The 25,000-nt window shown below is 39.1% G+C and overlaps 1 protein-coding gene across 1 annotated transcript in view; it reads right to left on the reverse strand.

Moving 5' to 3' along the window:
• Nucleotides 1-12,791, reverse strand: part of jph1b (junctophilin 1b) — a 21,927-nt gene extending 9,136 nt beyond the window's left edge. Inside the window, exons 1-3 of the mRNA XM_083525732.1 lie at nt 11,859-12,791; nt 9,999-10,831; nt 5,612-6,365 (exon numbers count right to left, since the gene is read on the reverse strand). Coding sequence (XP_083381858.1) covers nt 5,612-6,365; nt 9,999-10,377 — 1,133 coding nt within the window. The 5' untranslated portion in view covers nt 10,378-10,831; nt 11,859-12,791. The remainder of the gene's footprint in view (nt 1-5,611; nt 6,366-9,998; nt 10,832-11,858) is intronic.
• Nucleotides 12,792-25,000: the final 12,209 nt, after the last annotated feature.

A 25,000-nucleotide genomic window follows, 5' to 3' on the forward strand; every position in this document is an offset into this window, starting at 1 on the left:
TCCTCCTCGCTCGGTCGTTTAGAAACGCTCACACCGTCCTCTCTCCATCTCTCAAACTCGTCTCACAGTAAAACAACACCGCAAATGTTGAGAATAAACAGATATTAGATCGTCATTAGGAAGCTGATTGTGAAAGATCAGCACTGAAATAACACTACATCAGGAAATAGAATGTCACAGAGACAGCTCCGTCTCTCTGGCGTGTTCTTCACACGTTCCTGTAACTCGTTTGCTGAGAATACTGAATAGGAGAAGGAGGCGGAGGATGATGATGATGATGATGTGCTAAATGGAAGACACTAGGTAATTATATTGACCAAATAACTACCCAGTGTCTTCTATTGTGCACTTTTTAAGAATCCCATCATCATCATCATCATGATTCTGGGTCAAATCTTCAGAAGTGATAATATTGCTATTGGGAAACCATCGTAACTGTAAACAGATAAAAAGCATGACTCTTCAAGATTTGTTCTTCTTAAATAATTAGTTGTGTTGGAAGAAGAATAAAAAACTTCATCACTGTGTGTTCAAAACAAAAATGATCGTATTTTTCCACAGAATTACATGTAACACATCAGCACACCGCTCAGGAACGCACACTTGAGCACCAGGTCCGAGACGTTTCCCACAAAAACACCAAAACAAATTAACGTGCAGATTAGAACGTGTGGTCCATCTCTGCAGGTTAAATCCAGAAACACACTGCACCGAAGCCTCGGGCGCACCAACAGATTCGAGTCTGATGTAATTACACGATTAATCAGGTATCACGGGATAACGAGGACGGCGTTGTGAGGACACATTATAAACATTTCCCTTTTACTCGAAAAAAAAAAATCTAGTTTCTCATGAGTAAATTACAAAAATGATATAATAAAAAATACAATTATTTTAATTATATTATAATTTTTTTGTTTTGTTTTATTATATTTATATAACTATTACACAATTATACAAAAAGTAATTATTTTATCCCGATGTAAAACATTTAATAATGTGGATAAAAGGATCCATTTTTCTAAATGTATGAATCATTTTTTCTACTAAAACTAAAATGCGTATAATTATAATCATTGAATAATAATAAAATTATAATTTAAGAAAATATTAAATTATAAGTCTGAAACTTTGGTGTTATAACAATAAAAAAAAAGGAAATATTATTTACATTTATTTAAACTTATTTTAATGAAAACTGTAATACAAAAATAAAAGTCATTACATTATTCCTTACTTTTAACAGGTTCATTTTTAATCAAGGAAAAAATTCCTCTTTTGACATTGTGGTTCCTCAAATTCCAAATATCCAAATCTGTATCTGGAGGTTGAACCCAAGCAGATAACCCCAAGGCCCTCGAGCCCCCAGGGAGGAGCAATAAACATTACAACCACGGATATAATCAGTTGTGGGTCAGAATCAGGAAAACATAGTTGTTAAATCATTTGGAAGTGAAATAATCCCAGGAGACTGTGAGGAAGTGGAGCAGAAGCAGATAAATACTAAAATCTGATGGAACAGACAGAGTGATGAGACTTTACCTCAACATCACGATAAACCACAGATCCGTATTTTGTGTTTAAATATAAAACAACAGGCAACACATTAATCTCCCATAACAACCAGGAGAGAAACTCAGACTAAATAGAGTACAGGACGGCCGTTAGCATTAATACTGCAGTAATAACGCAGTAATAACACTTCATACGCCAAGCTACGGGTAAACTCCGGGGTCAGAGGGGTATAAATATTGGCCCCCGTCTATGCTAATTAACTTCTACCAAAATCAACGAGTAATATTTTAGCTCATATATTAGACTTTTTTTTGCCCTCATTTAATGCAGTATTTAAAATGTTACCAAAATTCACAAATTACAACAAATATAAATTATAACATTACATATTATTTGTCCATTAATACAGTATATAAGTTATATTAGTTTTGAGGAATCGTATTGTGCACTGTGCTGCTTAAGGCTTTTTAAAATGGTGTAAAAAAAAAAAAAATTATGTAAAAAAATTAAATAAGAAAATACATAAATAAATATAATTTAATAAATTATAGAATAGATTATAATTAACTAATTTAAAAAGCCATAACATTGATTCATTATTAAATGTATTAACTAACTTATAAAATTAATTAAAAACTAAAAAGTCTTTAATGAATATAAAAAAAATAAATGATACATTTAAATCATAAAACATTCCAATGCTGTGTTTAACCTGCGTTCGGAACGTCTGTAAAGGTGAAGGATGTCAGCAGGTGGAAACGGGGAAATATCTTAAACAGGAAATACGTAAATAAATCAATCCGTGTGAAAAAAACGTATTAAAGCGTGATTTGGCGTCTCGCTCTAACGTCCCTTAACGTTCATGTGTATTTAAAACATTAGTGAGCAAAATGAACATGATGAAATCCTGAGCAGCTTCATGGACGTTAATAGCAGTCTGAGTACTCAAACACACACACACACACACACACACACACACACACACACACACACACTCGGCCTGCTGAGTGCTCCAACAGATGATAGTCGCGTTCAGATCGACTACTGTATCAGTCGCAACATTTTATTCTCGTCAGCACTGAGGAGCCAAATCCTGCCTTGCCTTATTTAGTCAGCAAGCAGCAAGAGTGTGTGTGTGTGTGTGTGTGTGTGTGTGTGTGTGTGTGTGTGTGTGTGTGTGTGTGTGTGTGTGTGTCTCTTCACATTCCTCAAGTCCCCCTCAGTGCTTATCACTGCTCTCTATAACAGCATTCAGACTCACAGACACAGATTTGATTTGAGACGCTGCTCTGGGACTCGATAATGAAAGACCACAGTGCAGTGACGATCGTCTCCTTCATCTCTCAGTGCTGCTCCTCAAAGCTGCGTTCTGATTGGTCCGAAAACCACAATTCATTTTGTCGAACCCACAGCACTGACTATAATATAACTCGTTTATGTGATGATAATAATAACAAGCTAAAGGGATGCAGAATCGCTCACCTGTCAGGAAACATTTGATAAATAATAATGTAAGGAGTCTTCAGTTTCAGAATTTAGTAAAAAATTAAAGCTGTAGTATCTTCAGGACTTCATCTTTTCCTTTCCACTGCTATTTTTATTATTAAACTCCAGAGAGAAGAAAAGAGCAGGAGAGTGAAAGAGGCTGGTTTGGTTTATAGCTGTTATAAGACACAACGTCAGAAACGTATGAAGCGTCATTAATAGATTTGAACATCGTTAGTGAGTCGCTGTGGTGCAAGAGGAATAAAATCCCTGGTGACGTGCTGTCAGGGGGAAATAATCAACTTCAGGGCTCTAACAGTAATATTGAGCTAGCAAGAATAATTAAACAATGTTAGTATAAAGATTATTAGCAGCTTTAATGTGATGTTGCAGATTTAAAAAAGATCACGAGAAAAAATAATACAAATGTTTTATTTCTAATATGCTTTTTATTAGCAATGTTAGCATAGCGTGTTCATATCTGCTTAGACGCTCATTGCGGAGTAGGACTGCGTATGTCATTAGCACGCAATGCAAAATCGAGTTGTGGCTTCATGCTGACAGACGACGTGAATGAACTCGACTTTATAGTGAATGAGTATAACTCAGATTATATACATTTGGAAGCTCAGGATGAGCAGCTAGTCCTGTGCCGCTATCAGACTCAATTAGCTTTCATTCATTATTAGCAGCAATAGCATTTATATCTGAAGTATTAATTTACACACCCTCATTTAGCTCGCTATGCTAATTCATGCCCTAAAGCTGCTTATAGAGTGAAAGACGAAGGGAAGAGCATGCTAGCTATTCGGCTAGATATTTGGTTTCAGAGGTGATGAGTGGCTAAGTGTATTTATAGAAAGGAAACTAGCATATCTGTGTGTGCTAAATGGTAAAGCGCTCGGTTTATTGTGGCAGGAAACGTATTACAGTATTTATATAGCATATGTACAGAATTAGCATGCTCACAGCTAGTCAGCTAACAGATTCATATTTAGTTAGTGTAAATATCATGATAGCAAGTAAACTCTATAAACACACAGAGGGCTAACCTGAGTTAACTCTGTATGTGTGGACAAGATTTCAAAGCGGGGCTTATTTTTGGCAATTAATTTATAAGGTAGTATAGTGAGATCATGGCGTCGAATAGTAAGATCAGGGGGTAGATTAGTAAAATTACGGGGTAGTATAGTGAGATCAGGGGTAGTATAGTGAGATTATGGGGTAGTTTAGTGAGATTATGGGGTAGTTTAGTGAGATTATGGAGTAGTATAGTGAGATTATGGGGTAGTATAGTGAGATTATGGGGTAGTATAGTGAGATTATGGAGTAGTATAGTGAGATTATGGGGTAGTATAGTGAGATTATGGAGTAGTATAGTGAGATTATGGGGTAGTATAGTGAGATTATGGGGTAGTATAGTGAGATTATGGGGTAGTATAGTGAGATTATGGGGTAGTTTAGTGAGATTATGTGGTAGTATAGTGAGATTATGGGGTAGTTTAGTGAGATTATGGGGTAGTTTAGTGAGATTATGTGGTAGTATAGTGAGATTATGGGGTAGTTTAGTGAGATTATGTGGTAGTATAGTGAGATTATGGGGTAGTATAGTGAGATTATGTGGTAGTATAGTGAGATTATGGGGTAGTTTAGTGAGATTATGTGGTAGTTTAGTGAGATTATGTGGTAGTATAGTGAGATTATTTTTAAGATGCATAGTGCAATATAGCGCTGATTATTGATGAGTGATTATTGATGTGATTATTGATGAGTGATTGTTGGTGAGTGATTATTGATAAGTGAGTGATGATTACTGATAAGTGAGTGAAGTTTCGTTTGGTGTTTCTCATACAGCTGCTCTGATCGTCGCTGTGATTTCATCACTAACACATCCGCTCAGCTCGGCATTGATTAGCTGTTCAGAGAGAGCTTTAGCCTGAGGGCAAATAACACAACTCGTGAACCCACTATTCTATTCAACAGGACTTTCTCTCTCTCTCTCTCTCTCTCTCTCTCTCTCTCTCTCTCTCTCTCTCTCTCTCTCTCTCTCTCTCTCTGTGTATCTAGACCCTCTTCCCCATTCCTCTGGAACGCTATATCCTTTCCTTCCTTTCCGTCCCTCACTCGTCCTCTTCATCTCAAGCTGTTTAATTCACTTCTCCGATCTAAATTTTTTGTTTTGTTTTGAATGCTCGATCGTTCCTGTTGTTTTTAATGTATCTGGTAAAGGACACCAGTCTGAACACGTCTCATCTCATAAAGGAACTGAACCCAAACTGTGGCTAGAAAAGCCTGGTTAATCACAAGAGCTATTAGTCACTTAAAACAAGTCATCAGCAGTCACACTTCTGATTATGCTCATCCATATTATACGAAGTGCATGTGTCACTGTCTATAAACACAGCCCTTAGGGTAGTAGCTGTTGAGAGCTTCTGCAAAGATCTGTGTGTCCCACAGGTGGTTAACGATCAGTCATGTGTCACTTCATGTTTCCAATGAATTTTATTTGTTTCTCGTTTAGCAACGTAAAGAAGAATATCAGGATTATTTCCCTCTGGGAAAATTGTTTCATTAATAATCATGCGACATCAACGTGATTTTTTCCGCTTACCTGGAGGTGGCGATCTCCACTTTCGTCCTGGCGATGGCGGCCGCCCTGATCGCCCCTTCCACAGCACGCTCCACCTTCTGTTTGGTCTTGGCGTTCTTCAGCGGAATGAGCTGCTTCTTGATGCCCCTGACGAGCACGTTGTTCTTGTACTTGCCCTCCTCGCGGGTGCCGTCGGGGAACACGGTGCATCCGTAGCCGTGCCGCTTGTTGTTGGACCACTCACCCTCGTACTTCATGCCGTTGGAGCGCTCGCTAATACCGAAGCCGCTGCGCTTGTCGTTCTTCCACTCTCCAGTGTATGACTCGGTGGTGGTGGCGTCCACGTTGTCTTCGGTCAGGGCATTGTCGTCATCCTCTCCGAAGCTGAGCGTGGAGTTGGCGTCACTGGAGCTGATGCGGCTCATGGCGGCGTCGCTTCGTGCCGAGCTGCGCTTACTCGAGATAGACGAGCGCGAGTCTGACTTTCTCAGCTGCCTCAAGCTGCCGAAAAGAGAGCCACGCCGGAACAGACCCTTCTTTCTGCCTGAGCTGAGCTCGCCATCACTGTGCACATTGAGCACAAAGCCCCCGCGAGTCCCTGCAGGACTTTCCGAGGAGCGTTCGTTCAGGACAGAGCCGTTGCTCTGCTCGCTGCGCAGGGACGCGAGGGAAGTGCGCAGCGGAGAGCGGATCACTGCAGCCATGCCATAGGGGACACTCTGTCTCACGCCGTAACCATGACGCATCCCACCCATCCACTGTCCCTGAAACGTACCTGTCATTCACACACACACACACACACACACACACACACACACACACACACACACACAGCATCTTAACACAAGTGTGGTGTTCATTTAAGAAAGTAAATGAATAACATATTATGTAAAATAAAATCTTTGATCTTGTTTTACTGTTACAGGCTCATGAACTAAAACTAATCACAACTACACATGAGTCAGAAACTGGTCATCTGTGATACTGACACTATACAGGAACGATGTTGTCATCAGTCAGACGAGAGTTCTATAGGAAAATAAACACCCCAAATGTCACAATATGAGGAGTTTGATATCAGTGCATGCTAAACGCTTTGCTCTACGCTGTGTGTAACTTGAGCTGTGGAATGACGAGTGTGTGATGGAGTGGACGCTCGCCGTTGCTGCATCTCTTTCCTGAACACACAGAGCTATTTTAAAACATGGAAGTAACTCGAGAAGTGGAGAAATCTACAGCTTAAGCCAATCACAATGCTGGTTTATTCACAAAACGCAATTCATCTTTTCCACGTCCACGTCTCCCTCTTACCCCTGTCTCCCTTACACACCGTCTCTCTCACACCCCGTCCCTCTCACACCCCATCTCCCTCTTACCCCTGTCTCCCTTACACCCCGTCTCTCTCACACCCCGTCTCCCTCTTACCCTGTCTCCCTCACACCCTGTCTCTCTCACACCCCATCTCCCTCTTACCCCTGTCTCCCTTACACCCCGTCTCCCTCTTACCCCTGTCTCCCTCACAAGTGTCCTTTCATGCTTGACTCTCACACCCCGTCTCCCTTACACCCCTCACGCCCGTCTCCCTCACGCCCCGTCTTCCTTACACCCAGTCTCTCTCACACCCCATCTCCCTCATGCCTGATCTTATTACGCCCTGCCCCGTCTCCCTCATGCTTCATTTCCCTCACACCCTTATCTCCCTGCCCCGTCTCCCTGCCCCGTCTCCCTAATGCCGCATTTCTCTTACACCTCATCTCTCTCATGGCCCATCAAGACAGACGAGTTTAATATTCTTTGCAGTTTTTAGGTGTTTTGGTGAAAAAAAGAAACAACTTCGCTTCATCACTCGTATTCACCTGATTAATCAACATTATAGATTCTACTCATGTTTAAAGAACAATCTGACCAAAAAAACTCAATTTAAAGTTCATGTCTTTTAATAAACAAATCTCAAGTTTTTAGAATATAAAAAGTCACAACCATTACGATTTCTTTTATCGTTGTTTTAGCACAAAATTATTACATTTACTCGCCAATTTTCAGTCAAAAACAAAAACCAGCTGAACGAAGATCGATGCGGATCTTAAGTTCTGTGTCGGTTCAGAGCTTCTCTGATCTGAAGTGTAGTGTAGATGTTACTATTATTAGACATGACCTCTGTGACTGACGAGTCCGATCCAACACCGTAGATCATACGACACGAGCAGCTTGGGTCCGACTTAGTTATACGTGTAAATACAAGCTGGAGTTTAAACATGATCGTGAACGCAAGAAAAGTATATCAAAATATATAACTGTAAACACACTACTGTTATACATGATGTAATAATAATATATACTGTACATTGACTACCTACACATTTATTCAGGGAATAAACGAATAAACTAATCGTATATAATAATTTTACATTTTATTTTATAACGTGTGTAACGTGTGCACTTCTTAGATGTATTCTAACATCCTAATAGATTCTTATAAGACATGTGAAGTTATAAAGTTTATATGCACCTACAGTATATAAATATATATGTGTGAATAATTAAGTAATGTACTATCAAGGCCTTATATTAGTCTTATATGCCTTTATATGTTATTATTAGTCATTATATATACATAGAGCTACTATAATATATACAGACCTTATAAAGTTTTATAAACTCTCATATAAAGTGCGTTTTATACAGGCTGTGAAAGCTTAGTTTAATATTTCCTAATATATCAAGTTTTATGTATAAAGTATCACCTCATGAATTGTATATAGTCAAGTATAACCTAATGTAGTGGTTATGAAAGGTTATATAGTCTTACACCAGTCATATGAAGTCATAGTCCCCATATGTAGCCTTATATGGAGTAATATACTGTACAATTGGCTATAAAGCCTTATGTAAGTCTCAGTTAAGATTTAATGATATAAAGTTTTAATATTCTGCTTTATATAATGTCTTATATTGTCTTAAACAAGTGTCATATGCAGTCTTACTAATCAGTGTTATGTAGTTTTATATGATGTGTTATACAGTTGTATGTCATCATATGCAATCATAAAGTCATATCAAATCTTTGTCACTTTATGGAATTATATACATTTTAATCTGATATGCAGACATATGCGTTCCTATGTAGTCTTATAGAAGTTCATGACTAACACTTGATTAACTATTTTAGTTTAAGTCTGTCTTGTGGCCTGTTATAACCTAATGTCATTTAATCTCCTACTATATTATGCTCTTTCTCTGTAATATCTAGGGTTAGAATAATTTTGATTAAATGTTATGTAGTCTTATGTTCAATATGCTCTTTTAATTTTATGCAGTTATATAGTCTGATATGTAGCCTTATATAAAGTTATATACCGGACAATCTGATACACAGGATTATGTAGTCCTATGCAGCTTAAAATAAGCTTGTTTGGGTTTGAATGTGTAGTTTTAATAATAATATTAGACCTTATTGTGCATGTAGGCTTATAAGCACTTCTGGGCAATGGCAATATGCAGTAATTATAAATACACGGCTACTATTTCATCTTACGTACTCTTACAAAGGTTTATAGATAACTGTTTATAGATATTTATAAACAGGATATAAACATACATAAAATCTCAAATCAAGCTTTATGTAGTTGTCATTTATATATTTTTATATGTAGTACTGTATATATTTCTATGTAGATTATTAACACAAGTGACTGATCTTTATTTAAGGTATATTGCAGTCTTAGGGTTTAGTCTTCTTTAATAATATATTAATATACAACAGTGCAGAATTATATAATCATCATCTTATAAATCTAATATATATACATATATCTTATACATTTTTATAGATTAATCATAATTTAGACATTTCATCTTCTGCCACCTCAATAAATCCTAAATGACATCCTTATCAGTAGCCATGTACAATCTTATGTAGTCCTAATACATTTCAGTCTTATATAATGTCTTTATGTAGCCTATACGAACTAATGTCATCTTATAATAGTCTTAAATAATGTGTTATATATTGGAGTTTATAATAACTGATATTTCAGATAATTTCCTCATAGTTAATAAAGTAAGATTGCATAGTTAATAAAGTGTTAATATGCAGCCTTATGCAACCTTATGTCGCCTTATTAAGTGTTTATATATATATATATATATATATATATATATATATATATATATATATATATATATATATATCAATATTTTATAGTGTCTTGTGTAATACAATGCAATTAGTTATTATTAATTTTATATAAAGTATTTTTACGATGTGCAACATTATGTCGGCTTATAAAGACTTTATAACGTGTTCCAGGTGAAACTGTTGTAACTGTGTAGATTGTGTAGTGTTGTGTTGTGTTGTGTAGACATTTAGGAGCCCCGGGTGACTGGAGCCTCAGCTCCTGAAACTCACCCCCGTCCCCGTAGGTCTCGACTCCGTAGCCGTCCTGTAACCCGTTACTCCACGTGCCCTCATACCTGGCGGAGGTGTTGAGGCTCTGGCGCACGCCGTAGCGCCCCTTCAGCCCGTGGCTCCACTCTCCCCGGTAAAGCCACCGGCCCTTGGCCTCCACACCGAGTCCGTGCCTCTTGCCCTGCGCCCAGTGGCCCTGGAACGTGTTGCCGCTGGGCCACGTGTAAACGCCGACCGCCTCAAAGCCGTTGCGCCACGAGCCCGAGTACTCGCCCTGGCCCTTGGGGCCGGTGCAGACGCCGTGGCCGTGGGCTTTGCCGTCCGCCCAGCCTCCGCAGTACGTTCCGCCATCGTCGAAGTCGAACCGGCCGCCCGTCATTCAGCTTCCAGCAACGCAACCAAACCGCGCGCGCGCCTCGGTGGCTTGTGTCGTGGCGTCGGCCGGTCAGACGCGGGGACTGGCGGCAGAGGGAGGAGGGACGCTGGGGATGGCGATGCCTGCAAATCGTGGAGAGTCGGAGGATCCGCGCGCATCGGGCTCGACGACGGTGGAGGGGAGCGCGCGCGCGCACACGCACCGGAGGCCGCACGCGCTGTAGGCGCCGTCAGTCGCTTTATGACCGTCTCTCTCTCCGTCGGTCTGCCCCCGAAACGCGCGCGAGGAGGAGAGCGGAGCGCACGAGACCCAACCGGAGTGATGACTCGGGAGACTCGGGACCGAATCGGTTCGTTTTTGTTTTTTTTAAATGATTCCTTTTAGACGAGTCGTTTTCCGCAATCGATTCACAAGCACTTCATGAAGAAGCTTCTGCAAGCTGAGACTCCATCCAACACTTCATCCAATACTTTACTCCATCCAACACTTCATCCAACACTTCTTCATCCAACACTCCATCCAACACTTCATCCAATACTTTACTCCATCCAACACTTCATCCAACACTTCTTCATCCAACACTCCATCCAACACTTCATCCAATACTTTACTCCATCCAACACTTCATCCAACACTTCTTCATCCAACACTCCATCCAACACTTCATCCAATACTTTACTCCATCCAACACTTCATCCAACACTCCATCCAACACTTCATCCAATACTTTACTCCATCCAACACTTCATCTAATACTTTACTCCATCCAACACTTCATCCAACACTTCTTCATCCAACACTCCATCCAACACTTCATCCAATACTTTACTCCATCCAACACTTCATCCAACACTCCATCCAACACTTCATCCAATACTTTACTCCATCCAACACTTCATCCAATACTTTACTCCATCCAACACTTCATCCAACACTCCATCCAACACTTCATTCAATACTTTACTCCATCCAACACTCCATCCAACACTTCATCCAACACTTCATCCAACACTTTATCCAACACTTTACTCCATCCAACACTTTACTTCATCCAACACTTTACTTCATCCAACACTTTACTCCATCCAACACTCCATCCAACACTTCATCCAACACTTTACTCCATCCAACACTTCATCCAATACTTTACTCCATCCAACACTTCATCCAACACTTCTTCATCCAACACTCCATCCAACACTTCATCCAATACTTTACTCCATCCAACACTTCATCCAACACTTCTTCATCCAACACTCCATCCAACACTTCATCCAATACTTTACTCCATCCAACACTTCATCCAACACTCCATCCAACACTTCATCCAATACTTTACTCCATCCAACACTTCATCTAATACTTTACTCCATCCAACACTTCATCCAACACTTCTTCATCCAACACTCCATCCAACACTTCATCCAATACTTTACTCCATCCAACACTTCATCCAACACTCCATCCAACACTCCATCCAATACTTTACTCCATCCAACACTTCATCCAATACTTTACTCCATCCAACACTTCATCCAACACTCCATCCAACACTTCATTCAATACTTTACTCCATCCAACACTCCATCCAACACTTCATCCAACACTTCATCCAACACTTTATCCAACACTTTACTCCATCCAACACTTTACTTCATCCAACACTTTACTTCATCCAACACTTTACTCCATCCAACACTCCATCCAACACTTCATCCAACACTTTACTCCATCCAACACTTCATTTGAGCTTTTGATTTCTTCACTCTTCCTGATGAGTCTTTAGTCAGTATTTGTGCTCAACCGATTTCATTTAGAATCTTGACATGTGCAGGAGATTCACACAGCAGGCTAAAGATTTATTATTATTATTATTATTATTATTATTATTATTATTATTTCTGCTCTGGAATTGAAAGTGAATTATTTAAAACATATTCTAATCTTTGCTATGGATTCTCAACAATTTTTAGCCAAGAAATATTTCTGAACTTTTCATGGAGATCTTTAAAATGTAAATGATCATTAGTTTACAGTTAATTTACTGTTATGATATTTTAAAAAGCCCTGTTCTACCTGCACCCCTCGGAAACCTGAACCTCACTTTTAGCCTCCGCTTCTGTTTCCAAATCAGTTTATGAAAAGGTATTTATAATGGGATTTTATGGAAATTATGAATTTTGCGTTTAAATGAAGACAGACATCCAAATCTACACACAAGCCACATGTACAGCATATTACAACAAAATACTCGTTTCCTTGTTTTGATATGATTATAAACGCTTTCTCTCTTTGTGTGTGTGTGTGTGTGTGTGTGTGTGTGTGTGTGTGTGTGTGTGTGTGTGTGTGTGTGTGTGTGTGTGTGTGTGTGTGTTTTAGAAGAATCCTAAATTAATTTATATCACTGAATACTGTACATGACCCTACATTTCAGTTCCATTTATTTCATCCAAGTGATAACATTCGAACTCTCCCCAAGGTGTCCAGCAGGGGGCAGTAAGTTCAGCTCTTCACTGCTTGTCCTATAGATTATAGAAGGTCTCGGTCCTGGTCAGTTTTTAGTCTTTTATATCAGGTTCGAATAGTTAAAACTAAACCCAAACCTCCAGCTTCTCCTCGTGCACCGCACAAGGAGCAGAATTCCAGGGGGTTTGAAGGAGTTGTAGGGCAGCAAACAGGAGGCTAATTATAGGGCCAGTGTGCATTTATGGAACCACCATGAGCTTTATTCAGCCCACCTCCCACTGCTCAGAAATCTGCTGCACATGGCATTTAAAGGACTTTGGGGGGCATCAGTGGTGGCATCGAGGCTTATTTCAGAGGCATTTGCTGCCGCTCCCCTGCTGTCACGTGACCACTCTGAGATTTCACCTTATTTCGATTAATTTGCATATAGTGCTGTGGAAGTTTTTGGCCTGTGGATCTTTCTTTTATTATTATTATTATTATTATTATTATTATTATTATTATTATTATTATTATTATTATTATTATTATTATTATTATTATGTTTATTTAAATCCTCAAAATCCCGCTGCCGTCTTTTATTCCGCGGCGCTCTTTCTTGAGAGAGTCGATTCCGTGAATTGAGCCGGTTCATCTCTAGCCCAAATCGTAGCTTGCTGGTGACGTCACTCCCGGTTGTCCCCGCCCACCGCGCGCCGTAAAAGGCGGATCGCATCCTCAGCATCAAGGACTGCTGCAGGTTGCCAGATTGCGTGTCCTGTAAGCGCACTGGTCTGATTTTAGAGAAAAGGCAACTTTTATTTAATCGATCAAATCCTGGATTTGGACTTAAATAATCTCTCACTGATACATCCACATTTATACAAACAAAGTCTTTTTACTGTGTGTGTGTGTGTGTGTGTGTGTGTGTGTGTGTGTGTGTGTGTGTGTGTGTGTGTGTAAAATGTATTATATACACCATATACACTCTTTTAATAGTGATTTTTTTAGTTATTTTTACTTTTACAGTTATTTGGGAAAATATTACACATAAAAGACATTTAAAAGAGCACAAACTCACAAATACACAAATAATAGAATAAAAAATAAACATAAATATAATGAATTTATTGATGTTAACAATTTATTAATACAATAATTAGTAATAAATGTAATTAGTAATTAAATTCTGAAAATAGCTCTACATTCAATTATAATACAATTTATAGGCAGTGTGTGTGTGTGTGTGTGTGTGTGTGTGTGTGTGTGTGTGTGTGTGTGTGTGTGTGTGTGTGTGTGTGTGTGTGTGTGTGTTTGTGTGTGTGTAATGACTGAAAATAGAAATAATAATATGAACCTGAACAGTAAAAGTACATTTATTGATATGTATGTGTGTGTGTGTGTGTGTGTGTGTGTGTGTGTGTGTGTGTGTGTGTGTGTGTGTGTGTGTGTGTGTGTGTGTTGTGTGTGTGTAGAAATTCTCAGACAGCGTGATACAGAAGCAGTGTTATAGTGGGACACAGTGTAGTACACACACACAAGAATACAAACACAAACAGTGACACAGAAAAAAACATACAAATACACACACACACACACACACATGCTCACACATGCTGCAATACACACATACAAATATTTATACACACAAACACACACACATACACACACAGTGACACTTACAAACACATGCACAAATACACACAAACTGCAATACACACACACACACTCAGCAATACACACATATACACTTATATACACACAAACACACAAAACCACTGTAAACTGCAATACACACACATAGAAATATTCTCAGGCACACACACATGCAGTGTGACTGATTTGCAGTTGTCGTTGCGGCTCAGTCGTGAGCTGCTGAAAGACGAATGATCTCGCGCTGCTCAAAAGGTGACAAAGAACGTCATTAGATCTCAGAATAGAAACTCAGATCCACCGGGAGCCGGACGTTCCACTGAACTCTACAACAATGTGGACAGAGGGTATACACACCCATACACCCACCCACACACACACACACACACACACACACACACACACTGGTGTTTAATCCCAAGGAGGCCTGCTCTAATATTTTGCTATATCATAATTCTACACTCTGTGTGTGTGTGTGTGTGTGTGTGTGTGTGTGTGTGTGTGTGTGTGTGTGTGTGTGTGTGTGTGTGTGTGTGTGTGTGTGTGTGTATTGGAGTGTTTGTGTTGCTTTGTGCATGTGTATGTGATTTTCTTCAAGTTCATTATTTGTTTGTTTGTTTGTTTGTAGAATATGTACTGGACACACCCCCTGACTCCGCCTGCTTTCTCTCTCCTGTTCAGCCTCAATGTGGGCGGAGCTTCCTGAAAGGTATGTTTCTGTCTGATTTCAGTTAAATGTAGATTTTATTTTGGGCTAAAATAATGCACAACATTACAAAGTGATTTATTTATAACCATGTAAAAAGTTAATTATTAATTATTAATTAGGTACATTTTTAATTAATTATATGTTTTTATTTATTTATTGCTTTGTTTGTTCAGACTAAAGTCCAATCAGTTTTTTAATACGTCTATATTTGGACTTATATTTTGTCAGAATTACTATAATTTTTATATATTTAAAAAAAGTTTATTTTTAGCCTTTAAATGTTTGATTAGTTTTGTGTTATTTGTTTGTAGTCTAAAGAGTATTTACACCCCCCCCCCCCCCCATTATCTCAGAGATCCTCCATGAGCAGTCCGTCAGATGTTCTAATGAAAGCTAACGTTGAATTTGTATATGTTTCTTCACCACATGGTGTCAGAAAAGTCTGTTCTTTCTGTCTCAGTGTCTCCATCTAACACTGTGTTTCTCACAGACATGCAGCAGAATTTTTACTCTGCGTCCGGAGTGTGAGATGGACAGGTGGACAGAGAGACGCTCTGTGACTGTCCTCCTCAGCCCACGCCAAATTTACTTGTACATCAGGTGTGTGTGTGTCTGTGTCTGTGTCTGTGTGTGTGTGTGTGTGTGTGTGTGTGTGTGTGTGTGTGTGTGTGTGTGTGTTTAATTTCTTGATCAGCAGGGATTAAAACACAGACATGCAGACTGGGAAATGGCAGGATAATTCCAAATAAGAGCCTAAACACACGCAAACAAGGTCAGCGTTATGTCAGGAACACGCGGCGCCGGCGAAGGCCGTCGATCAGTGCAGGAGTAATTACACACAACACAACGAGACGCAGGTGAACCAAACCAGAGCCAGGTGAGCACGGCCATGCGTGAACGGAGCTGGAGCCGAGGAGTACGGCGGCGAGAAGGTTTCCGTGACAGCTCCTCAGACGGCGGTTTGGTGTGGCGCTGATGTCAGGGTGTGTTTTCTCTCCAAGCAGCTGTGTTTAACTCGCTAACCAGAAGACGAGCTTCTCCCACACACCACGCCGCTGTCCCGGGCCCTGAGGATGGCGTGTTAAACTTAACACATCGCTTTAAACCCACAGCAGATGTAAACAACGCCTGAGTGATATTTTCTTAAAGTTGTGTGAAAATGCAGAACCTCACAGCAACAGCTAAGAACTTCACAATGGAGATTTCGTCCTGTAACAAAACAAAAACAAAGTGATCGATCCGATCTGTCGTAGTCACGTCTCCCAACATATCTGTGTAGGAATAATCACAATTACCACAATCTATCGAGAAACTCATTCACAGTGTTATTATTGTAGGTGTCTGAAATACAGTGTATTTAACTTAATTCTCTCTCTTCATAACTGTAACCTCCTCTTTCCTGTCAGATAAATTATACCCCTGGAAAAAATGATGAAGGGAGTATTTAGAGCAGCTGATGAATGAGGAGAATGAGAGATAGAGAAGGTTGGATGGTGTGGAGATGGTGAAGCAGGAATTGGATAGAATTAGTAAGGAGGAAGTTAATCAGTCACACCATAAAGTTCTGGGAAAGAGTAGTGGAAGCCAGGCTGAGAGAAGAGGTGACCATCTGTGAGCAGCAGTATGGTTTCATGCCGAGGAAGAGCACCACAGACGCATTGTTTACTTTGAGGATGTTGATGGAGAAGTATAGAGAAGGTCAGAAGGAGTTGCATTGTATGTTTGTGGATTGAGAGAAAGCGTACGACAGGGTGGAGAGAGGAGTTATGGTATTGTATGAGGAAGTCTGGTGTGTCAGAGAAGTATGTGAGGGTGGTGCAGGACATGTTTGAGGACAGTGTGACACCAGTGAAGTGTGCAGTAGGAACGACAGACTGGTTCAAGGTGGAGGTTGGACTGCATCAAGGATCGGCTCTGAGCCATTTTCTGTTTGCAGTGGTAATGGACAGGTTGAAGGACGAGGTCAGACAGGAGTCTCCCTGGACTATGATGTTTGTGGATGATATTGTGATTTTTAGTGAGAGTAGTGAGCAGGTGGAGAAGAGCCTGGAGAGGTGGAGGTACACGCTGGAGAGAAGAGGAATGAAAGTCAGTAGGAGTAAGACAGAGTACATGTGTGTGAATGAGAGGGAGGACAGTGGAGGGGTGCGGTTGCAGGGAGAAGAGGTGGAGAAGGTGGAGGAGTTCAGGTACCTGGGGTCAACAGTGCAAAGAAATGGAGAGTGTGTTAGAGAAGTGAAGAAAAGAGTGCAGGCAGGGTGGAGTGGGTGGAGAAGAGTGATAGCAGGAGTGATTTGTGATAGAAGAGTATCTGTGAGAGTGAAAGGGAAAGTTTATAGGACTGTGGTGAGACCTGAGATGTTGTATGGATTAGAGGCAGTGGCATTGAGTAAAAGACAGGAGGTGGAGCTGGAGGGAGCAGAGCTGAAGATGTTGTGATGTTCGTTGGGAGTTACGACGATGGACAGGATTAAAAATGAGTTTATTAGAGGGACAGCGCATGTAGGACGTTTTGGAGACAAGGTGAGGGAGGTGAGATTGAGATGGTTTGGACATGTGCAGAGGAGGAACATGGGGTATATCAGTAGGAGAATGCTGAGGATGGAGCCACCAGGAAGGAGCAAAAGAGGAAGACCAAGGAGGAGGTTTATGGAAGACATGCAGGTAGTTGATGTGAAAGAGGCAGATGTAGAGGACAGGGGGGTATGGGGACGGATGATCCACTGTGGAGACCCCTAATGGGAGAAGCTAAAAGAAGAGGAAGAAGATTCATCTATCCATCCATCCATCCAGCCAGCCAGCCATCTCTCTCTCTCTCTCTCTCTCTCTCTCTCTCTCTCTCTCTCTCTCTCTCTCTCTCTCTCTCTCTCTCTCTCTCTCTCTCTCTCCCCCTTTATCGTCGTATCAGCTGGTAGAATTACGTCATGACCTGTTTCAGACAGAAAACTATGAGTTCATGCTTTTATGGCAGAAGTTATTGTTTAAAATGACTGATTCTCATCGCCTCCTTGAGATTCCACTCACAGTCACACAGGCAAAGTTCAGGCACGGTTCAATATTTAATCTGATATAAATAGGAATATAATTTTATCTTGTGATTTTTTGGAGAAATCTAAAGAGGTTTCATTGAGGAAAGTTCAAAAAGAATGTTCACAAAGCAGTTCAAAATGTTCATAAAGGGAAGTAACAACACATTATAGTTTATAAAAACAGTTTTATTTATTAACAAATAAACAACATATATAACAGAAATGCAATACATGCGATAACAAGCGTTCTGTTTAATCAAAGAGTTCCTTAAAAGGTTCCTTGATAGGTTCCTGTTCCACACTGTGTGATAACCACTAACCTAAAGACACCAAACTAACACTTACACCCCTGGTTTTATACCTGTGTGTGTGTGTGTGTGTGTGTGTGTGTGTGTGTGTGTGTGTGTGTGTGTGTGTGTGTGTGTGTGTGACTAATTTTGTAATAAAACGCTATATATGGTCATGTGTACACTTTGCATACATATGATGTGGAGAAAAAGTTCTGGAATGATCTCTGATGGACATATTTGTACTCGTAGTGTGTACTCTCCAACTCTCACAAAACCGTCTAGAAAGAAATGCATACCATTCTTCATTAGTGATGTCGGTTCTAAGAGGAATGTTTTCTCTAAATAGAACTGGGAGAGCCGTGCCAAGAACATGAAAATAGCAACGTTATTACACGTTCCTGTTAGATCAGTGAGAGAGGAAAGAAGACAAAGTGTTCCCTGATGGTGTTCACTCAGGAGGAACTGTGCAGGAGAGCTGAATACGGGCAGGGGGATTAGCCTTCATCATCATCATCATCATCATCATCATCCAAAATAGCACAGAAAAAGAACAATTAAACAGTCTTGGAACATGTAGAATACCTGAAAATATCATTGAAGAGACTGAAAACAGGGAACTTTGAGTAGGAAACCAAGAAGTGAGGAAATGATCTTCTTTGTCAGTTTTTCCTTCTGTTGGAATTCTGCTGATTTCTGTGTAGAACGCTATGATATGAAAGTTTTCCCGGCAGAACCTGTGTTACATCCCAGTCTTGGGTTGGGCCACACAGCATGATTAAAGGCACGGGGTGGTGGGTATAAGGTGAACGTGATGGTATCTGGTACTAGGTGAGATAAACAACAATAACAAAACAAAAACACTCTTTTTACAAAACCAACCTTTAAAATAGACCCAAAAGAAAGACAAATCACGTCCTTAACTCCTGCACCAAACACAGAGAAGAAACCCACAGCCAAAAGAAATGGCAGCCATCTGCGGCTTCAGTTAACTAGAGTGCAGGGAAGACCTGGATGGAGTCTCAGAATGCCACCTGCACACATAAACCGCACACCCTATAGAAAGCAATACAACCTGCACAATACTGCGGTTTGTAAACCTGTTTAAAAGTTACAGACCCCACATTTATCCAAAGAAGGTTTAAAAATGATAAATGGAAAATGAAAGCACAAAGCTAGTGTAATGATGTGAAAATTGATCACAGGCGTGGTGGGGGTCATGGATGTAGTCGGAGCAGTAGATCACAAAAGAGATCCTGTTCACATGGACATGTTTGAGTTCCAATTTCAAAAGAAAATAAACAGCGGCTGGAAAAGGAATGTGAATTTACAGCTGCTATAACGCAAGTGAAAACAAGAACCAACTTGATCCATTGCATTAAATGTAACTATACAGTATATGGATAGTTTTTCGGTGTCATTCTTGTTTTGAACTTTGACTTATTCATTTCTATAGCACTTCACCACTGCTCCAGAAATGTGTTTATCGTATATTTCTCCTGTGAGGTTCGGCTCGTGAAATGCGCCAAGGCCAGAAACCTTACAGGGATTTTTCCAGCAAATAAATCTGAGGAGTAAAATCATCCTCCACACGTTCCTGTCAAACCTGAGATCTCACATTTCTCGCATCTGACCACCAAATCCAGCATAAAAACATACTATAATTAGGGTTCCTGGTAAGATCATAGATCATCCCACACATAGTGTTTTATGAGTTTACTCATCTGAGTTGCGATTCATGAGTTATGAGATGGTGGAGATAAATCCGAGTCTGAGGTCTGGAGCTTAAACCCAAAGCTGAGCTGCTGGGACATGTGGTGTGTAAATGGTAGTGTACCAGAAGGTCATGGTTATCAGGATGGTTAAAAAAGGTCAAATACAGTGATAAAAGAGTAATACCAGTGTGTGTCAGTGGTTATAAACTTCTACATAACATACAATTAAAAGGTTGTACTTTAATTTGAGGAAAGAACCTTTATTAGTTTTTTGTGTATGTCTGAAAATGGCTTCTATGACGGTTCATAACCATAGACAGTAATTAAACAAGTGGCTGATGGGAATGCTTCATGACCCTGTAAGAGGCTCTGCAGTAAATATTTGGACAACTGATTTCCCAGTTTGCCAGAATATCTGGCCTGAGATCATTAACTGGAGTAAAAACACAGTTCACAAATCTCCATTTCTTTTCTTTATAAATGCCAAAATCAGCAGCTGCACAGGTCCGAATCGTTGCTGAAACGTGTAAATAGTGGTTTCTGTCATCGAGTTGGCCGAGCTGGAGGTCAAATCTAACAGTGGTTTGGAAAATCCTTCAAAAAATTAAGTCAGGCCTTTAAACACGCTGTAAACACGAGAATATAGCTTCAAATATTTAATCATGAATAACCTCATTGCATATGTTTATCTATTATAAATATACCTTCAATAATACTTTTCACGTTTTTTTATACTCTAATCAACATGTGCATGAGAAATATTGATGCTTTATGTGTTTATTATTTGTGAAACCAAACTCAACATAGAGCATGAAGACCATTTTCTTGTAAAGGTTAAGTAATGATATTGTTTTATATCAGGTAAATTATCAGGACACCAAACAGAAGCTTTGCTATGTTTTCACACGGACGGTTAATGAGCTGATACCAGGGAGAAACTGCACCTCTTATAACTTTCATACGGATTACTATTAATTAGGTGCCCCTGTGCACAAAGCCAGCTCCATAGGATATGTTTTTTCATGTTGCTTGGAGAGAAAGGTCTCCTGAGCTCTGACCTCAACCCTATTGAACACGTTTGTGATGAACTTGAACACCGACTGCACCCCAGGCACTCATTATCATCATTATCAAGATTTTGAAGGTTTCGTCAAGCAACAGCTTTAAACTTTTAATTGAAATTAACTCTTCCTCCAAAAGGTGATGAACAATTTCCTTCATGTGTTTACACACTTAGTTAAAAATGTATTTTTCTACAACCAGAACACCTGCCAATAATCATTAGTTTTTGTTATTAAAGACTTCCCAAGTCTTTACTCAGGAGGATCTCTAATTAAGAAGAATATTTTTGGACATGGTTTTTGTGCTTCATGTATTAATGATTGTCTCCATAAATCAGCATGAGGACAGATGTTTTTAACTATTGCTTATTTTATAAAATAAATAAATAAAACAAATTTAATATGTTTCCTGGAAAATTCGTCTGTTTATAGAACACAGTGAAAAAACTTGTCACAATTAGATAGGATTAAAAGATTGAAAGAGGAGAAACCAAAAGGTTTTGAGAAGATTCAGGTCTTAGAATCTGTCTCTGTTCCTCACTGAATATCCACTTATAAAAAAAATAATAAACCAAGTTTATAAATTAAAAAAAATAAACCGAGTTTTCTAGAAGGAGTTTGTATTCCACAGTTTCTTAGAGAAACTTTAATTAAAGGAAGGATTTCTGATCGCTTCAGTGTGAGCTAATTATCTACAAAAATGACCCACCTGAATTAGGGTGCAAATACTTTTGCACATACATTATTTTCTGTGTGTGGCAGTGAGAAATATATTTATTTATTGTTAAACTGTAAATGTTTCTATGTTGGTGATTTATAAAATATACAGTACATATAAAATGTATAAATGTATTTGTTTTTTCTTTCGCTGATTTATTTTGCTAGCATTGCGGATTCGAGGACACTGATTCATCTCAAAGTTTGATGATAAAATTAGATAATTTTCATAAAACTCAAAATGTCTTTGTTTGGTTTTAAAAAAAAGTCAAGTCTGGGAAAACATCTTCATCTCCACCATTATTTATTACAATGTTGATTTTGTCTACTAAAAAGAATTAAATCATCTCTGAGGATTAGTATAGCGATTTCGTCATGACACTGACAATTATTCACAGCTAATCCCTCCTGTGATTCCTTCACTCACAGCTGGATTAGAAAAGAGAAAGTCTTTGCTGCTGTTTTTAGCACACAAGAACTCTTTTCACTCTCAAAACTGAACACCTCATTATTTTTAGTATTTAAGACCATCTTTAACAAAGAACATCATTATTAGCATCAAACAGCAGATGTTGAACTTTGTGTATTAGCATTTCTCATCTTTCTACACATTAAACCATAATGATCTGCTTTTTAACGCTGTGTTTGAGGTGAGTTTGACAAAATACTGACAGCAAAAGCAATCTAGAACTTTTTTCTAGAAAATTGTTAGCTAACATTCACATGGTTGGTGGTCCATCACGTGGTCAATCGCTAAGAAGTTATAATTTTAGCAGTTAGCAAAAAGTTTATGGTTTATATATAGCTTACTAAGCAATTTTAGCTTAACCACTAAAGATAAAAAAAAAAAAAAGGTTTTCTAGAAATCAGGAAAAATTCCAACCAACAGTAACCACACAGAGAGATACTCAGAGTACATGCTAAGCTCATGAAGTTGCACAATGAACAATGCATTTATGGTTTATATCCCGTATAGAACTGTCTGGATTTCTAGACCTTTAAAAAAGAACAAATAATTGAATTATAAGGAGAACACTGACTAGCTAGATAAGAACTGTATGGTTTTAGAACTTGGTTAGTTTGCAGTCATGCTAGCAAAGAACACTTTATGGATTGTCACAACTAAAAAGATAAGCTCCACCCACTGGCTTTTAAAACCAAATAATTTCCTCGACTACTAACGAGTTAACGTTAGCTCTTACTGTGATCCAGCAGAGATGATTTAAAACTGACATGCTCTGTTTCACAAACGATCGTAAACCTTTAGTCCAAATTACACTGAGGGAATAATTCTGTACTGTATTTTTCAAACAGTTTTGATTACAATGATTAGCGTCATGGCTTCATGAGTCATCTTCTGGCCTTTGTGGTGCAGAAAGAGAAATGAGACGAGGCTCAAATGTGAAACAACAATTCTCATCAGCTTTGGACTGAATCTCTATTCGGCTCGCCAAATCCCCAAAAACACCGCCAAGCTCCATCCAGCCATGGTGATGATGAAAAATGAGGCCCAGGGCTTACACTAAACTCAGACCAGAGTAACTGAGCACTGAACTCTACAGTCACTTATACTCATTTATTCTCCAATAATTCAGAATAAGTATCATCGTGAAAAAGATTCTTTAAAATTGTTTAATACATTATTATGTATTATGTGTTAATAAGATGTTAATACGATTATTATAACTGAAAGAGCACATAAACATTGTGAAAAGTGTGGAAACGCTTCATCGTTTATGGTTTTTAAGAGACTCATGCATGATCTTTTTGTTTTTATGCAGCAGACTCTGTAATACAACAGTAAGAAGATTAACTTTGACCAAACAAATCTATAAATTTCCAGATGTTCCAATTTATTTTCATTGAAAATTCCTCCCTTATCATGAAGATCAGCTTTACACCCTTTACACAGCTTTACACTTCGTTTCTTTCTTTCTTGTGATGAAGTTCATCTCAGAGCAGTTCAGTAGGATTGAGGTGTGGTGACTGGGCAGGTGGTTCCATGATAGATATCACTCCAGACGACTGTTTGATCTCTAAAGAACACTTAGAGAACTCAGACGTGTGCTTCGGCTCATCGTCTTGTTGTACGGTGAATTCGGTTCCAATGAGCATCAGTCCAGATGGAACTTCATGGTGCTGAATTTTTGCTGGTGCTGTTATTGTCTGAGGTGTCATTTTGATGAAAATCAAAACCGTTAAATGTCCCAGTCTGTTGCATGTGGGCAAAAAGAACATGAATGTGTCTCTCAAAAGTTATAAACCGCTGTGATTTTGGAAATGTTTGGGAAATTCAGGACAGGCACTAGCATTCAGATTAAGCACTGGTACAGTAATATACAAGCATAAGTAGCAGTGGTGTTAACTAATTTCATGCTAATATTTTTAGCATTTCTAAGTTTTAGCGAAAGGTAATGTTGGTTTGAACATGTGCTGAGGTTGGTTTCAGGATTGAATTCTGGTTGAAGCACCTGCAGCCAACAGATTTCACATCACAAACTGCTTTTCAAATTAGATTTAGATTTTTTATGACAAAAAATAAAAAAAATAAAAGCTACAACTTTTTACTTTTTTCAGCACATGCTAACATCAGTTATATTTGTGATTTCTGGTAAGTTGTGTAAAACTGAAGACTTTATTTAACCAAAAAAAGAAAAATAGTTCTGCCTGATCTGCAGAACGTTATTTCCACATGACTCTTTACAGTGAAGGTGTTTTTATTTGAGATGTTATAACACCGTCTGATTTATCAAGCAGGTTTGTGTTGGCTGTAGACACTGGCGAGACGAGAGAACTCTCAGTGAAGCGCATACTTGCTAAACACAAGTAAGTTTGTGTGTGTGTGTGTGTGTGTGTGTGTGTGTGTGTGTGTGTGTGTGTGTGTGTGTGTGTGTATTAACATGTGCCAATATATTGCGCTAAACATCTGTTCCTGCTGTGAGCATCTGCTCAACAAGCTAACTGACTCATGTTTTATTACCATTAATACATCACCACTTCTGTGAGGAAC

Source organism: Silurus aristotelis (assembly GCF_946808225.1).
Source record: "Silurus aristotelis genome assembly, chromosome: 22".
Taxonomy (NCBI): Eukaryota; Metazoa; Chordata; class Actinopteri; order Siluriformes; family Siluridae; genus Silurus; species Silurus aristotelis.